The 18,777-nt window shown below is 33.7% G+C and overlaps 3 protein-coding genes across 5 annotated transcripts; 1 reads left to right on the top strand and 2 right to left on the bottom strand.

Moving 5' to 3' along the window:
* Positions 1-820: 820 nt before the first annotated feature.
* On the bottom strand, positions 821-4,178 carry LOC120628918 (methionine aminopeptidase 1D, mitochondrial). 3 transcript variants are annotated; one of them, XM_039897591.1, is made up of 6 exons: positions 3,937-4,178; positions 3,453-3,666; positions 2,929-3,120; positions 2,238-2,357; positions 1,548-1,701; positions 821-1,075 (listed from the first exon to the last, which is right to left on the bottom strand). In XM_039897591.1, the coding sequence occupies exons 1-6, from the start codon at positions 3,972-3,974 to the stop codon at positions 885-887; spliced, it is 909 nt and encodes a 302-aa protein (XP_039753525.1). In that variant the 5' UTR covers positions 3,975-4,178; the 3' UTR covers positions 821-884. The 3 variants fall into 3 exon arrangements, with proteins under 3 accessions (XP_039753525.1, XP_039753543.1, XP_039753534.1); XM_039897609.1 differs by having other exon boundaries at positions 2,250-2,357; positions 3,937-4,163; XM_039897600.1 differs by lacking the exon at positions 3,937-4,178 and adding an exon at positions 3,786-3,892 and having other exon boundaries at positions 2,250-2,357.
* Positions 4,179-4,640: 462 nt separating this feature from the next.
* LOC120628909 (cyclin-dependent kinase 10) lies at positions 4,641-10,016 on the top strand. The gene is made up of 8 exons (XM_039897579.1): positions 4,641-4,959; positions 5,031-5,149; positions 5,249-5,321; positions 6,078-6,252; positions 6,450-6,652; positions 7,014-7,241; positions 7,820-8,038; positions 8,362-10,016. Exons 1-8 carry the CDS (start codon positions 4,950-4,952, stop codon positions 8,553-8,555), a joined length of 1,221 nt encoding a protein of 406 aa, XP_039753513.1. The 5' UTR covers positions 4,641-4,949; the 3' UTR covers positions 8,556-10,016.
* Positions 10,015-14,920, bottom strand: LOC120628899 (zinc finger protein weckle-like). Its single transcript, XM_039897567.1, has 5 exons — positions 14,714-14,920; positions 13,569-14,326; positions 13,046-13,234; positions 11,223-11,331; positions 10,015-10,209 (listed from the first exon to the last, which is right to left on the bottom strand). The coding sequence occupies exons 1-5, from the start codon at positions 14,849-14,851 to the stop codon at positions 10,102-10,104; spliced, it is 1,302 nt and encodes a 433-aa protein (XP_039753501.1). The 5' UTR covers positions 14,852-14,920; the 3' UTR covers positions 10,015-10,101.
* Between the last annotated feature and the right edge of the window lie 3,857 nt (positions 14,921-18,777).

The raw sequence follows: 18,777 nt of genomic DNA on the forward strand, positions 1-18,777 counted from the left end.
ACTTCATTTTATAAACTAATCATTACACACACATTATTGGCTATACACACATTATATAATGGTAAGTATGTATGCGTGGATGATGCTTTTATTCTCATTACAATAATAATGTAAAAATAATATATCTGCTTCCAGTAAAGTATATTTATTTTGTCCAATCATCATATCATTTAATTAAAGAGTTTCAATCAAGCAGCTGGCCCATACATTTTAGAACAGAGAAGTTATACTTTCAGGGATGCTGAATTAATGAGAGAAAAACAACGAAAAAAAGAAGAGCAGTCCGGAACTGAGACCCCAAATCAAGCTGTTAATTAAATAAAGTTATGCATGGAACATTGTTTTTGGTGGCTGAATATAATGAACAATGAGTTTTTGACATCAGTTTGTTTGCTGGAACCAAAATTGTTCAAGTGTTGATTATCTAATAAAGATTTTTACACCTGCAAGTTAACCTAAATGCCTAATTAAATAACTTATAATATACAAGTTTTTCTTTAATGTTTATATAAGCCAGTAATTGGATTACTAACACCATGAAATAATTTGATCTGAATCTTTAAATTCATGAGAAATAAATGTATCATTAATTAAATGTTAGCATTTATGAGGTCTTGATTTCACTGAATAGATTTGTATGTAACAATCAAATAACTTCTTTTATAAATAAATTTAAAAAAGTATATTGCATCTAAATTTTTTTTTCTTTAGACACTAAGAATATCAGTCGAATTTGGATGATTACTAGAATTAAATATTGTTTTTACTGCTTGAGTGGGTACTCCCATAATATCAATCCCAAAGAAGTAATAAAACAAAGTATCAGTAACAAATAAATAATTTAATAAATTTTCTTTCTAATATTGCCTTATTTATTTTTACAGCTATTTAGTCAGAATTTCAGTTCCATCTTTAGTAACAAGGACTGTATGTTCTACTTGGGCTGTCCTAGATCCATCTTCAGTGACTACAGTCCAGCCATCATCTAATATAACTGTATTTTCATTTCCATGTGAAAGAACTGGTTCTATAGTGAACGTCATCCCTGGTTTCATTAAACCTGGATAACGGTTTACTAAAAATATAAGAGGACTTAGGTTATTTTTAGTAGAAGCGCTTTTACAGATTCTCTATTAGGTAATTAGATTTACAAATTATAAGTAGCCTATGTACTCCGTGTATAATCTGCTATCCGTCTGAAAGTTCTTTCAAGTTGGTTAAGCCATTCTAACAAAATTCAAACAGCCACACAGACAAACATTTAAAATCACTTTTGTTTGTATTATGCAATTGCTCAAATTATTAAACAAGCTAACACAGTTATTTTGAAATCACTGACACACTTGGAAGTGTGTTGTATTTATTTTTGTAGATGATTAGGATTTTTTAGGATTCCGTTGTCCCCTCAAATCAAAAGTGCATGACCAATTACATCTTCCGTATCCATGATGACAGAATTGGCAGTATCTTACGACAGACCAAAATCATAAGGGTTTCTTGTTTACAGAACTTAGGAATAGCAAAAGACTTGTAAAGTTACTACATACTTGTGTGGTAGATATCAGGAGGGCCATGAAAATACTTCCCAATGCCATGGCCCACAAATGCTGGTAATACTGTGAGCTTATTTTTCTTGGCAACCCTATAAATCCTCATACCAATGTCACAGAATGGTACATTAGGTCCACATACATCTATAGCCTGTCAACAAATTTTTAAAATTACTCTTACATTTCAGATGAAACACATTAATCAAAGCAAAAAAAAGCATACCTACAGATTTTTTAAATGTATGGCGCAAATTCTTATTTATGGCTCAACCACTGATTAAATAATTACATATAATTATGCACCTTCATGATGGATTTAAAATACTTTTTATCACAGAACCCGGGGGATTTATCTATTCTGGGGGATTTTAAAAATACTGTGAACTATTCAAAGCAATCTTCAGTATGGCTTCAATTAAGTATTAGCAATTCTCACAGCAACAATCAAAAAAAAAAAAAAAAAGAAGTAAATCACTGGCAGACAGATATAGATTTTTTTTATAGCATTGGTTCTATAGACAAAAGTATATTTCCAGGCAAAGTTTACAAGTGAATTGTAGGACATGGTATGGAACAGTCCATCTTGCATTACAGCAACATGTAGATAAGTTTGTAATTCATATTTGAAAATCAGAGCAGTAAAAAATTGGTGGGTTAAAAGATATAGCTTTGAATTTAGTATTTAACCTGAGTATTAACCTGCTTAAGACATTCTTCAGTTGCATGAACCAGATGTAAGCCTTGATCATCAACATCCCCTACTAGAAATGTTTTTGAACAATCTCCATGATATCCATTGAAGAAAACCTGCAAGTGAGAATTTTGTATGGTGCTAGTTCTATTATACACAATAGGGATACCCTTTTCACAATGCTTCCTGTAAGAAAGGATAGTAGCCCTTTTTTAGACATGTCAATTTAGTTTAGTTTAGAGATTTGTATACAACAGAATTAGTACTATAAACAAAGTAATTTAGCAGAATATTTGTTTTAAGTAAATCACATATTTATTTAAATTCTATTTTACAATTACTTTCACTTTTAATGATAAAACAATCAGTGAAGTATAAATTGAGTTATGTGTGTATCTACTGGCTACAACACAAATGAATCATTTATACTGGTTGAGGAATGTCAACCAAAGTTATTTGGATTGATGATAGACTTTGGAAGTACTTATATGGTTTACAATTTAGGACACATATTCACAAAGGCAGGTAAATTGAGTTCTCCTTTAAATTTTAAATTTACTTTAAGGTTATATTCTCAGCAGTTAGTTACATAAAATACTGTGTTGTTTAGGATAATTTTGCATTTTAGATGTTTAATGTTTACTGCTCAGTAAAGGGCTATAAATTATTATGATATATTAAACTTACTGTTACATCCACATTGACTATGTCACCATTTTGTAAAGGTCGAAGATCAGGTATGCCATGAACGGCAACATTGTTAACAGATGTGCAAACACTCTTTGGAAACCCTTTGTAAAATAATGGTGAAGGGTATGCTCCAGCCTCTATGCTCAATGTATGGGCTAATTCATCTATTTCATCTGTTTTCACACCTGGCTGAATTATAAATGACACACTCAAATAAATCAACTTAAAATCATTTTAATAAAAACAAAATATAATCCAGAGTATTGGATATTTTGCCTCGTTCAATTGTTTGTTTTATTCAAATGTCACTTCTTTATTCCACTGCAAGGTAGCCCTTAACTGCATTCTCACCTGCTTGTTGTAATTATGCGGTCTCAGATTGCAATGGGCTAACCTATTAGGGGTATAGAAGTTCTATTGAACCTGTTCTATTGAATATGGAAAAAAATATGGTTATGCCCCAAGTTATTAATGCTAAGGGTGTGTCAACATTTTAAACTGGAATAACACATTTTTTTCACCTGTATAAATGGATGGATCTTCCTCAAAATATTTGATGCTAATGTACAGCTGGATCTCATTCCTTTTATTTGTTCCTCATCTTTAATTTCAGGTTTCTTAGTAATAAAAACTATTTTATTTGTTACATAGTCAGGCTTCACAATATGATCAGGAACTAATCTACTTGGTGTGGTTTCAAATGGTACTACTTTGTCATACACACCAAAACGTTTTCTAAAATAATAATTATAAAAAAAATTGGAATTACAGCTGGAAATCTGTTTAATTACTCTCCATACAGTTAGTTATGGGTATCAAAAATGGATGAATAATATCAAAGTATGAAAACTCACATTAATGTTTTTTGAAATCGAGGACTTATTGCTTTAGAAATTCTCATAATTATAATTAACTCTCTTATTATATTATAATTATAAACCGATAATTTTTTCTTTTTGTTTAAAAATCATAGAATTTATTAATAAATGTTTTTATGACCCTTACATAGAAGTACGCCAAAATCGAGCTATAGGTTCAAACATTATACTAGCTATCCATGTCAATGAAATTTATATTAGGTAACTTTTTTTACAAATACTTAGGTAGGTATTTGTTAAATTTCGCTGGTTTAAAAATACATTATGTATTGAAGTAATTTGGTAAAATTTTTGATGTTTTGACTATTTGGTGGTTCCATCTATGGCATCCACAGATTGAAGATGATTTTAACTGCTCTACTCTATGTTTCAATTTTTAAGATTTCGTCGTTGAATAGAAAGTCATATTCGTTCTTAGACATAACATTCTGTCTAAATTCTTCTTTGAAATGGCGGCCGGAGACTAGAAATGTTTTTATACTTTACGCCTGTCGTAGGCGGCAAATATTTTCTTTTGAAAATTCCTTTTTCTGCCTATAATATTATGAAACCTGATCATGGGTAATAATTATTATGATTGTAAAAAATTTGAAATTTACCTCTCTTATAAAACCATATTACATCAAGACTTGATCTTAAAACCCATATTAAGTTAAACATCATATATTAATTAGACCTACGGATCTTTCCCTTGTGTAATAATGTTTAGTTTATGCTGTTTGGTCTATAATATAATTTATGATACAAAGCATTTGAAAAAATACCAAACTTGACAAGCGTGCATCCGCCGCAATTATTTTCCTATAAATTAATATAAATTACACAAAGCATGTAGGCTAGGTTAGGTTACTTTCAGAAAACTATTTAATAATATACGTACACTATAGAGTCTAGTAGTCTTCCTGTAGTTGCGTTCAATACTCGATCCAATATTTATAGATCCGTGTTTTCATATTTTATGTTTATGCTTCATTTGTATTTTACTTTGCCGGTACTTTTTTATCTGTCATCTGTAGAATGTAGATTTGATTGTTGTTTGTTTATCTTGTTGAATGAAAATTTGTGATTATTCTTTCTTGCACTTTCTGGTGATTATCTTAGAAATAGTCCTATAACTACACTGAAGTTAACCGAATAAAAATGTCGCAAAGTAAGTTTATTCTAATAGTATCATTCAGGTTAAAATTCAAGATATTGACGAGGTTGATTTGCATCTTTCAGATTCTGATAAACCGATCTCTAGCCAGGATGTTGTCGATCCTACCGGTCCAGCGGCACGTAAAGGTGTGCTCATATCCTTTAGAACAGGCAAATCCATGGAGATTCCTGAAAAAGACATAGTAAGTCAATATAACCTCAATAAATTGACTCCATTGCAATAAGTATTAAGACGACTGCGTCTGTCTTCGGGATCGCTAAAACTTTTTTTATGTTTCCAGTTAGGAAGATGCAGATTTGTTGGAGAGTTTGAGAAACTAAATCGCATTGGCGAAGGCACGTACGGAATCGTGTGTAAGTTTTTAAAAAAAGGAACACATTGTTTATAGCCATCTCGTTCCTTTAGTTTCCAAGTTTTTAAATCTCCATATTATGATCGAGATTATACAATGGATCAATCCCCAGATTGGGCTAAAATTCGTTAGGTATTAGGTTTATGGCATTAAGAAAATCTCAGTGCAAGCCCTGGACAAATATGGCAAAGCCTGGGACAGGAAACCCATGCTGGTTTCTTATCCCAGACTTTGCCCTGTTTTTCTGAAAAAAAAGGAATATTTTCGTTATATTCTCACTACAAGATTTGTACAATTTAAGTGAAGAAGTAAATGGTAATATATTGCAAGTCTTTCCAAGGACACTGCAACTTTTATTTAATAGTGAACTAGATGAATACCACTTAATAATTATAGAAGGAGGGCCTGCTTTTGCAGGTCCTATATTTCATTTTTATTAAAATGCACACATATTTTCTTACACTTGGATTTTTAATATTTTTTTTTCAAATACATGCCATTCCATATAAGAAATTGTCTGGTTGAAGGTTTAAACTGTGGCTAGTTCCTACCCTACTGACAAAGATGTACTATAGAAACATGCTAAGAACCAGTTGGGTTGATCAAATATATCTTTGGACATAGTGGCTACAGCGGTTTGCTAAACACAAACTGCTACTGCTGATGATAAAATTAAGATATGCATTCTCATTAGTTCATGCAACTAAGTGAATAGTTTCCAACTCACACATCTTGATCTTTTATAATATTATTTCAGATAGAGCTAAGGACAAACTAAATGGTAACATAGTGGCATTAAAGAAAGTAAGAATGGATGTTGAAAAGGATGGCTTACCTTTGAGTGGTTTACGTGAAATTCAGGTGTTGATGGCATGCCGCCATGAAAACATTGTTCAACTTAAGGAAGTTTTAGTTGGAAGATCACTTGAAAGGTACTTACATAATATATTATTGTTTTTAGTCTTTTTAAATGAGTGTAGTGAAGGTGAGTATGGTTATCCCACTTACTGCAATACCTGGTAATTCAGTGAAGAAATGTTATTACACATTTTAAAGAATAAGTATCAATCCAAGGTGATTATGAAGTGTGTAGTTCCTCTTTTTAAATGTAAACTATTTTTTTTTCTAGTATTTTCTTATCAATGGAGTACTGTGAACAAGACTTAGCTTCATTACTTGACAACATGACATCACCTTTCACCGAGTCACAAGTTAAATGCTTGATGCTACAAGTGTTGAAGGGTTTGAAATATCTGCACTCTAATTTCATTGTGCACAGAGATCTAAAAGTCTCCAATTTGCTGCTCACTGATAAAGGATGTGTGAAGATAGGTAATTTTAATATTTAATACATAATTACTTGTCCACTGCATTAACAGGCTGTAAGAGTTGCTGCAGTTGGGTGGTCAGTTTGTTTTCTCATTTACAATCTATTATTTTGTGATTTCATTGATGAATGTGATAGGCCTACAATTTCGCTTTATATATAGGCAAGGCAGATGCATGAAGTGGACTCTCATTCCCAAATGCATTACAATTTTAATACACACCACACAATTTGTGACATAAAAACAGTTTTTTAGAAAAGGTTTCAAAATGTATGTAATAATATGCATTCAATGACACTGCAGAGTTTGCTTTATATCAGTGATATTATTATAGAGTTAGTTTATTTAACTGAGATTTTTTTTAGCTGACTTTGGCTTAGCTCGTTGGCTAGGCGCTCCGGCTCGGTGCGCCACTCCACGCGTCGTCACTCTATGGTACAGAGCGCCGGAGCTACTCTTACAATCGCCGAAACAAACGCCGGCATTGGACATGTGGGCCGCTGGATGTATTCTCGGTGAATTGTTGGCCAACAAACCCTTGCTTCCTGGCCGGACAGAGATTGAACAGCTTGAACTCATTGTTGATCTGCTTGGTGAGTTTTGGAATAATTTTATGGATATCCAGACATAGTGGCTAAATTGTTGGTGTCGAAAAACAGTAGGTATGTTTTTTTCCAAAGAGTTTTTTAAAAGTTGTCTGTAAATATGTCTATTATCGCTTGGATTTCATATTATGTAAGGACTTACTTACAAATGGTAATGTTGGTGAATTGATAAATTCTTAATTATTTCTTAAAACATACATAGTTATCTTTGTATTTTATGTGTTTTTATGCAGTCAATATACATACAAGCTCTTGTGCTTTATCAATATTATAGTATGGTTAGAATTTTATATGTCCTTATTTTAGATGGATCCCATAGGATGGGTCAAAGCCTCCTCCATGTCTCCTCAAATATAGTTCATACTTACTCACCTTTGAGAATTTCTTTCTGAGACCAAAATTTTTTCCATGAGATTTGAATCCTTCTAACTAACTTAAGAATTTATTGAAAATCAAAATAACCAATTACTAATAAAAGTAGTTTGTAAGGATTGCAACTTTTTTTGTAAATTTAGATGGAATAAATAAAGGATTATTATTATTATTATTATTTAAATGTCCATCAGGTACACCATCTGACGCGATCTGGCCGGAATTTAGTGCTCTGCCAGCATTGCAGAACTTTACGTTAAAACAACAGCCATACAACAACCTAAAACAGCGGTTCCCTTGGCTATCTGCAGCGGGCTTGCGTCTACTGAATTTCTTGTTCATGTACGATCCTAACAAGAGAGCTACCGCTGAAGAATGCCTGCAGAGCTCATATTTCAAGGAACAACCCTTGCGTGAGTTACATAAATTGATTAGTTCATAAAAGTTTGGATCTATAATTTATTGAGTATATATGCATTTATGATGCTTATTTTAGATAAAATTTAAAAGCTGTTATTTTGCTTCATGCATTTGTATTTATTATTCGCAAATATATAAGTAACAAAGTGTATATCTGTTCCCTCTCGTGTAAAATAATTCCGCTGTTAATTCTCGCATAAAATTGTTATCAAGTTGCCACATGAAAAGATAGACCGATAGATTAAAAAATCACATTTTTGAATAATTTAGTGCTTCACTCTCCCATTTAACGTTCAGATTTTCGTATTTTTTCCAGCTTGCGATCCTAAACTTATGCCGAGTTTCCCGCAACACAGAAACATGAAGGGTCAACAAAAGACTACGACTTCGAACAATCAGCTAAACATTCCCCTTTCAAATTTGAACACAGGAGCAAACGACCAGACAAACAACCTGCCAGCCATATCGGACTTACTAGGATCTCTGGTTAAGAAGCGAAGGCTCGAATAAATGACATAGATGTATGTGTCAAAAAATAGGATTTACGCGGTTGCAATACTCGCTTTCGAGTGTCGAAACACTAATGACAAAGCAAAACGTACCTATAAACGTAAACGTAACTATTAGATTTAGAGTCGCATATTCTTCATGCTGTGTGTATTTTATTTTATCTAAGTGTGGCCAAGACCGCTGGCCATTGAAGTCAGAAAGGATTCTGAACTTTATTTCGACGTTGACAAGTGTTCCAATGCTGGAAACTTACAAATTCTGTACCATAGTTTTTATTTAAGTGCAATATTCCGGCAACAGTTGGCTTTAGAAGTGAAGACGAATTTGAGCTTCAAAACAACATAAATAAGTTTTACTTTGTCAAAGTGTTTTACTTTGTCGTGACATGTTTCGATACTCGAAAACGATGGAAGGATTGTGAGCGTAAAAATTGCTAAGTATACAATTTCATTTAGAATTTTCTCTCTTGAGACTCTTAACAATAGCGCGAGTTGTGTTTTTGTGTGTGCTGTCGGTGATTGGGGAACATCTTTAAATTACGTCACAGCAATTTAATGACTTTTAAGCCCAAGGCAATTGGATTTTTTTCCAGTAATAATAGTATCCTAGTACAAGATTTGGTCGCTTCGCAATAGTGTCAAAATTCAAAATTCATTTAGTTAAAGTAAGCCTACTTTATAAGCACTTTTGAAATGTCAAGTACGTCTGTTTGACATCACTCTACCACCGGTTTGAGTACAAGAAGTAGATTCTACGGAGAAGAGCCGGCAAGAAACTCAGTAGTTGCTCTTTTCCAACATCACTTACCAATACAATTTTTTCGAGTATCAAGATACTTGAACATCAGAATCAAATGGATTTTATTAGAATTGCACTAAAGCTCAAATTTGCCTACGAGCGTGCAAATCTCGCACTAAGCCTACTGCACTTATGAATATACGAAAATTATTTATAAATCAAAACCTTATTCATTAAATCACAACTACAAATTTCAATATTTTAAAAAGTTTACAACATGACAATCACATTTTGATTGTTACCTAACGATGTGCTATCCCGTTGATATGCTCAAAGTTAAGAGCAGGAATAGAGTTTATGGATTGAAGACTTTATGACTCATCTTCATTCTTGTCATGTTGAGCCCCTAACGTGTGTCGTAATATATGGATTTAGAGGCCAACCCACATTGGGGCGGCAGACATTTTTATTTTCAACCAACGTAAATTAATACGATTCTATTGGATGGTAACAAGATACAGATTCTAGAGATCAATCCGGGAAATTCCCTGTGATAAAATCTTAATCTCGTTACCAGTCGTTACGAATCAATTTATGTTGGCTAAACATAAAATGCGGTGCTCTGCCCTCCGCGTTATGAGTTGGTCATAACTCACAGGTGTTGATCGTAGGCCCACAATTAATTTTAATTCATCATAAGATTTAAATAAAGAAATATACGAAATCGCTATTCTTTTATTTTTTATGGTTACTCGTGTATGCCTTGAGGTTTTCTTGGATTGCTATTTTTTTAACAGTTTAATTTTATTTATTCAGTTGAAGCCTCTTCGTCCGCCGAGAGTCCCATGGCTAGACGAAATTTCTGATATTTTTGTATAGTCACAACGTCGTTGCTCTTTGCTTTTACCTTTTTTTTCTGTTCAAGAAACGTTATCAATATATTGAATACCATCAGAAACTATTTTTAATATTAATATGAATTGATACTAGATAAGTGGTCAAACGTCAGAAAGATTACACGATTAAAAAGGTTTCCCTCACGAGTCTTTATTTTGCTAGGTGGCTTGTATGAAAACAACCAAACCAAAACAATGTTTTTATTGAAAGTAAGAATTACCTATAAATTGTAAGTTTAGTTCAATTTTTTTTATTCTAGGTAATATAAGTCTAAAAAGGTGGTAAAGTTCTCCTAATCTATGTTCCCGTTTTTAACCAGGTGAACGAATTATATAAGGGGTTAAGGCCGTAGTCCACTACGGCCCAGTTGTGGACTCTACACACCTTTTATCACGACGTTTTCCTTCACCGTTGAAGCAAGTGATATTTTAATTACTTAAAACGCACATAAGTTAAAGTGGTGCGTGCTGGGCTTCGAACTCTGCCCTCCGAAAGTGAAATTTATGTACAGCATACGTATACATTTACCTATCCTTAGCGTATAAGTGTCCCACTGCTGGACACATTTTCTCTGATAGCGAATAGAGATTTAGAGCTAAGTCGACGCTGCTCAAATGCGGATTAGTGATTATAACCGAGACCGAAGCAACGACGCCTAGACGTCCCTTAAAGATAACATAAAACAACGCTATATATTTCTATTCATAAAACCACATACCCAATCATCACTGTGTAAATAATAGGTAAGCATTTAAAAATAAGCGATGACGGAATAGTGCTAACTTCGGCCTACCTTTCGGAAAGGACCGAGTTCGACCCGCGGAACGAACTAATAACTTTTCGGAGCTATTTGCATTGCAATTAAGTATCACTTGCTTTAGTAGGAAGATGACGTGAGGAAACCAGCATATCAGAAAAATTATCAATGCGCACTTTGCCGGCGTGTTGGACGTTACCCTTCCATAACTCTTCTGAGAGAACTGTAGATCAATAATATATTGTTAACGATTAAGAGAAGGTTCCTAAACTTACAATTTCTTTCTCTTGTTTTTCCAAATTCTTCAAAGTCCGCACGCATTGTGAGCAGAGTACGACGTCTTCCATGTGATTGACTGTTTTCTTACGATGGTGATGTTTCAGCCTGCCGAAAAAGACATTATAAGTTTTTTATTGAAGGTATATCCACTCATTTAGGGCGTTATGGAAATCATTTGAGAGTGAAGTGAAATATTCGGAATGAAACGCGCTTAATTTTTAAAGATAAGTAGATAATTATTTTCACCTGATTATTTTATTGTTTTAGTGATCTTTAATGAAAAAGTTAGAAGGTTTTATATATTTACTAGCTGTTGCCCGCGACTTCGTCTGCGTTTGATTTTGTTTTTAAAGTATTCAGTATCGCTAAGCTTGAAATGAGTATAGTAGTATATATATATAACATGTGACTGCCAATTAATTATAGACAAATAATTTGCAATAAAATAAAATTGCGACTATAATTAAAGATCTAAGCTATCCTATCTCTTAAGTTGGACCAGACTGCTCACGGTGTGCCCATTTAATTCAAAATCGGTTAAGTAGTTTAGGAGTCCATCGCGGACAAACATCGTGACAGGAGATTTATATATATTAAGATATACAGCAGTTATTTTTAAGTTTGTGGGATCTATTTATATATAGATCATGGCACTTACATTAGAAGAGTACCTACCTATATTTTTAACAGCTTAGGTACATCCGTAAATGTTATTAATAACCCTATTAGGTATCTAATGACAATCGTTATACCTATAATAGTATAGTATCAATTATAATGTATTGTCTATTTCTTACAAATGATGACATATTTCGATGGCAGAAAGAGAAAAAGTTTATTAGTAGAGGTTTTATAGTTTCAATGAAACGCTGTCACTTAAAGGTTCTATCTATGTTTATCTTTACAACCATACATATTCGAGAAGGCAATATGTAGCATGCCTGGCAAGAATAAATCTCTACATGTTGGGGACAGAAAATATTTCGGCTACTAGAAATTTCAATTTATCTGCCCCAGCGATTTACATATTATTTTATTTGAAGGAACGAAGGAGTAAAGCGGAGGAAAAAATACGTCACATCGAAGCATCCATATAGGTTCCTAGTAAAATTTTCGTTCGCGTTGAAATTTACGTCCAAATTCAGTCACGGGACTATTCCTCGAAGCGCGCTTCATACTTATTGTTCATTTGCTGGGCGCAATTATTTTTAACGCCTCGCCGCTATGGCTAACATAGATTAGACGACCTGGCCTTACCTCAGGTGATCAATGCGTCTGCAGTGTTCATTTCGAGTATTTCTGTAAGAATCTGAGAGAAATAGGTACTATTTTTCTTTTTTAATGTGGAATATGACATCGTAGAATAATATTTACTCTATTTATTAAACCCCCGACGCTAGTCAAGTTCATTTGATACCCATATTGAGTTTGGAAAAAAATAAATTTGATTCGCCATTATAGCGGCCATTATGGCGGCCATCTTTGATTTGAAAATTACAGTGTATACTTAGTATTCTACTAGCCAAACCCCTTCATTTTGTATCCATATTGAGTGAGCTCTGAAAAATATGCCATCTTGGACCGATTTACATCAAACATAGGTAACTAAGTACACTTCCGACTTATTCGCCTTTCAAACAAAAAAAAAAAACAAAATCACAATCGGTTCAAGCGCTCGGCAGTTACGATGCCACAGACAGACACACTCACACAATTATAACACCGTTTCGTCAAATAACACCGCGTCGTTTTTGCGCCGGGGGTTAAAAATAATCTAAAGGTAACACAAGATTTCGAAGTGATTTAGGTAAGAGCTTACAATTTTCCGCAATAATCACACTGTAGTTTATCGGAACGATGTGTTACAATATGCCATCCCAGCTCTTGATAGGTAGGATAGCGTTCTGTACAACGTGGGCAGGCTATCTTGCCCTCGGATCTCCCTCCGTTGCTCTCGTGTTCTAAAAGTTGTTGCGATGTTTGGAAGTTTTGATGACAACTGCGGCACCTGCAAAAAAGTTCTTGAAAAGTTTTTAATGTTTTCTTTTTGTTGTGAATGTAAAACATTTTAAACAGCTTTTAATTCTCCTAATTACTTTTTAAATGTTGTTTGATGTTCTACACAAAATTAATGCAACTATAAAGTTGGGATACGGTAATGATTTATAATTGACTGCTGAAAGTTAAAACGTTCAGATGAAATTTATTGTAACCTAAGAAGTTAGATTATGACAAGTTCGCGTATGGAACTTATCGTAATAAAACCATATTCATTTTAAAAATATGTACCTATATTATTAAATGTAAATCTAATAATTATAAGGTATAAAAGAACGCCTTACATAAAAATATTTGGTTGCAGATGATAGGCCATATGCTCAATAATCTTTTTTGGATAGAAATAGTGGAATTTTTTATCGCAGCATGTGACGTATCCGGGAACACCGTGTCCATCTTTGTAGTGTTTCATTAGGGATCTGAAGTGAAATCCATCTTCATGACAAATGCAGCATTCCATTTTGTAAAATAGAGTTATTTGTTTATCCAAAGCAGCACCCTGCTTGGCTGGACGTCCGTCTATCAATACAATTGGGTCCAACACGTCATTTATGTGCCTATCCTCTATGTGCCTATCCTCTATGTTGTTTTGATTTTTATCCTTTCCGGTTTTTGGAGGTGGTTTGTTATTTGAAGTTGAACTATTGAGTAGTGATTTTTCTACGTTCTCTGTTATTGCGAACTCATCTAAAGGCATTACTTCTAAAAATTTCATATCTGCGGTAGTTTTTCCTCTTTGGAGTTTTGGAGGTTTTGCATCACCTTGTTGTAATTCTGGAGCCGGCACTATTGGTTGGGGTGGTGCCTGTTTTGAGCTGTCATTGTTTTTTGTATTTTGAGCTTTACGTTCCGGGATTTCTGCAATTATCGGATGAAGTTGGTTCCCTGCCAACTTGTCCCGTTGGATAGCGGTTTTTTTAATGTTATGAAATCCTAGAAACTTTTGCGTCTTATCCACTTTCACAGCGTAAAGGTGCAAAACAGCTACTTGTTGTAAGCAATCGTGGCATATTGCCTTAGGAAGGTTGTCGTCTGTATGAATCTGTAAATATTGATGTCTAATAAGATAATACCTAAGTACATGTTGATATACCTATCAGTACGGCCACAATATTCAAATTAACTAGTAATTATGCATTTCTAACAGCATCGTCGGCCCATTTATAGGCCCCATCTATTAGCTGAGTAGTCACCGCCTGCTTTACTTTTTCTCAAAAGTCATCCCAACCCAAATGTCTTTAGGATACCACTCAAATTTCTATCAGGATGATCTAATTAAAATGTTAGTATCAATTTCTTGCAAAAGTAGCACTCCCAGAAGGGATCATTCAATGAAATCATGTACCAAAGGTAAAGGTAAAGCCTTTGAGTTTTTGAAGTATGTATGTATGTGCCGTAGGATAAAAAAATGCAAATAAAATATACTGACAACAATATCAAAAAGTTTTTTCAACTTGCGTTTAATTTCGGCAGTAAGTGGTTTTAATTTTGATACATCGGTACACAGGCACAGACGACACGATAATTCACGCACTATAGTTTTTTCCAAACTCGCAAAGTCATTCATACTGATGATTTTTAGTTGAATAAATAAAAAAATGTTGTTTTATTTGGCCATTACAAAATTCGGTTTGTCTTCAATCTGAAGGTTGGGTTTTGGACTCAGTTTGGGACATAATTGACAGTTACCTAATCAGGAAATTAAAAAAAATTAAGGATTGGCCAGTCTTTTAAAATTAAATTAAATAAAAGGTTTTGTAAAGTCCTGTTTTCTGGCAGGAATCTGTTATTTTCCAAGGATAAAATGTACGTATCATATGGCCATCTTTAGGATGCAAACTGTGCAAAATTTCACCAGGATAAGTAAAGCGGTAAAGCCATATATAATTATCAAATCGCTTTTTTGGGATAAATATTATCATATCTCAATCTCCAGGATGGTATACCTACTTCGCTTCAGTGATGTATACGTACTCGTACATCATTCAGGAAGTTCATTTGACCTCTGTCGACGTGTTTTGTATTATGGAACCATCGAGACTAAAATAGGTTCTTATAGTCAGTTTTTTTGCCCTATGATTAGAAAAATATAAGTAAGGTTTGGTATAATTTTTATACCACGAAGCACAAACTGTTTTATTTTGGTGCGCTTTTTAATAGATTGCAAGAATAAAAATGGAATCAAAAGGGGCTAGGAAGAATGAATAATGCAGAAGGCATCACGTAGATTTAATAAAAAACGCCAGGTTGTATAAATATTTAATCAAAAAAATAGATGCATACTGTTACTGCGCCAAGAAATGCTTTACCCATTGGCGGCAGTTTTAGTTGCTCCAGCGCATCGGCTTAGGTGGTTTGTAGGAACGTGCTTTGCCGGTTTAACGTAAGTAAATATTTTTATGTTCATATTTTTTTTCTTTTTTAATCTATAGTTTGAGTATTTGTTTAATGTGTTGACAATTTATTAGGGAATCGTTAGTATTGTGTTAAACAAGGCTACGTTAAAGATGATTTTAGAAATTTAAGCACAGCTTCTTATCATACTAAATGGGGTCGAAAGTGCCGATTGTCGAAAATTAATTTTAAATGTTAGGTTTAAAAATTCGAATTACAGCTTAAGAAATCCTTTAGGTAATTAACGATAATAAACGTTAGGACTATTAATGCAATTTTGTTTTGTTTAGCTAGTGTAAATTGTTATTTGTTGAGTATTATGTTTCAACTTGTATCTCCGATGATTTAATAAAAATTACAACCTTTATAAATGGTAAACTAGAGGAACGTGGTAAATATTTAGTTTAGGTAGATTATTATATTGTCTTTTAGGTTCTAACTTCTATTTTTTGATTTCAAACAGAAATAACTGTGTTGATCACATAAAGTAAAATTACATAGGTACGTAGGTATATAAGCTAAGGTAAGTAACAAATTTTCGATATAAATACATTATTCGAGAATTAATATGTTGTTTCAATTCATATAAATTGACCTTAACATACTTTCAATATTAGCAGCATATCTCTTACCTCACCATCGACAACCTCTGACTTTTTGTATATTTCTGCCTATAAATTAATTGATATTGATTTTACTTAAAAATTACTTATGGTTATAAAATTACATAAAATTCTACATAAAATCGTTTATAAAGCATAAATAAAACATTCATAGTGTACGTACTATAATGCATTTTAGTTACGGCACGTTAAACCCCACCCGCCCCTACCTACAATTAAGAAAAAAAACCCGATTTGTCCCATCTCCTTCTATTTGAAAAGTATAGGTAGGTACCCAACTGCATACCATAATATGATTTAGGTTTGAAACGGTACCGTGTGCTGTCTAGCGAAGAGTGCACCGACGTGTGAAACCAATCAATTACGAACGAGGTACGGAGCCCCGGAGCTTCTGAACTGATACTCTTTTCGAACGTTGTGCATAAATTTCAATCCTTACTAATATTATAAATACGAAAATTTGTTTGTTTGTTTGTCTTTCTTTTACTCCATAACTAAGCACCAATAAACTTATTTTTTGGCATAGAGTTAGTTGAAAGGACAGTGAGTAATAGGCTACTTTCTCAGGATTTGTGAAACTCCGTAATAAACACGAACGCCGGCATCAGCTATTATATGTATAATTATAAAGCAAGATATTCTGTAAAACGGTTATCGGATATGAAAAATTATATTTTTTCGCTCATCGCGGCATGCAGTTTTCACAGGAAGTCTATCAGCTACTTTGTAATCAGCCTATTTTGCGTATGATACTTAGATGTTTTATGGAATTACATTTAATTAACTCACTGTTCTAGTAAATTATTTATGTCGCCGGCTTTATTGGTACCGGCAGTGGCGTGCATAGAGGGTATGCACAGGGTATGCAGATAATATAAAATGAAGAAAATCCTCAGTACGAGTTATAAAAAACTTAAGAATAGGCATTGTAAGGGTTATAAAAAGCCTACCCTTAAGTATTTATAACTCTTACTGGAGATTTTCTTCATTTAATATTTTCTGTATACCCTGTGCATACCCTCTATGCACGCCACGGATTGGTAGGTACCTAAACCTAATTATTGTACCATAAGTCTTTAAAGTAGTTGTATGTTTTCGAATATCAACTTAAGTTACGGACTCCAAAATTGCGAATGTTACATTGTTTTTTTTAAATCTATTAAATTAAAAAAGAAGGGTCAGCTGGATATAGATAGTGGTTATCTTGCGCTATTCACGAAGCCACAACTAAATCTTTGTGCTACGAGTACCTTCATTTATCATATCAGCAGCTGCGTCATGATTATTGTAGTGTTACCTGATCAGAAAGTAATCTCTCTACTATCGGAAACAGAAAAATATGTACCTGTTATATTTTTCTGTTTCCGATAGTAGGGAGATTATTTGTCTTTATTTTCCTGATAGAGGCGGCGGTTTTTCCGAAAAACATAGTTTCGTTTCATAACGTGGAGATTTTTTTTTTATGTTGACGAACCAGCTGTTGCCCGGGGCTTTGTACGCGGTTTTTTGGTTTCCATGAGTCCTGCAGGAACCTTAATTTTTCCCGGGATATAAAGCAGCCTATGTGTTAATCCAGGGTTTAATCTATCTCCATTTCAAAATAAAGTCAAATTAGTTCAGTAGATTATGCGTGAGAGAGTAACAAACATCCATTCATCCATACAAACTTTCGCATTATACTTGATAGTTTGTGGAATATTAAATATTCAATATTTTTAATAAAACTTACTACTCTGTAATGTAACATCGTCAACAGTGCGCGAACCTCGACTCTAATATGCGGTTACTATAGCGTCGAGCTTTAACCGTGTACCTAATGTATACAGGAATAACATATAATTTTTTGTGTGCAATAAATTAACACAGAATTTTTAAAAGTCGAAGAACAGTTGCTAGTCCTAATGGTAGGAACTACAAGGCCGAGAGTTTTCTAGTATTTTTTATCTAACCCAGTAAAAAATGTCTTCGTTCTCGTAACTGTGCTTAGTGGGGCATGCGACGTACCAGCGGAGGCGCACGCTGAACGGCAAGGCTTCCCCGTGCCGCAGTAATCGGTAAGTGGGCTGTTTGCCCGCGCCACCGATCACACAACAACCCTAATTGGTTTCTGCACTCGCCTTCTATAGCAGGTTCTGCCGCACTTAATAGACCAATTACAAAACAATACAGCAGCGTGCAGTACTGGGTATCTAATGACTTGTGTTATTGCGATTGCTTGTTACAATGTAGAGAACTTTTATACGGGTTATCCGGTACTTAGTCAAAGCATCTACATCGATAAATCTGGTTACAACCCCCGCGCTATTTTCAATGTATTAATTAGACTGGCATTTCTTTTTTATATTACCTATGGTTACCTAAGTAATCTATAAGACATTTGGTTTATATTTATAATTGACCGACTACGCAGATGGTCAGTGGACCATCTTCTATAAACAGATGAACAGTTTACCCGGCATGCAAGAAACACGTCCTA

Source organism: Pararge aegeria, chromosome 2 (assembly GCF_905163445.1).
Source record: "Pararge aegeria chromosome 2, ilParAegt1.1, whole genome shotgun sequence".
Classification (NCBI taxonomy): domain Eukaryota; kingdom Metazoa; phylum Arthropoda; class Insecta; order Lepidoptera; family Nymphalidae; genus Pararge; species Pararge aegeria.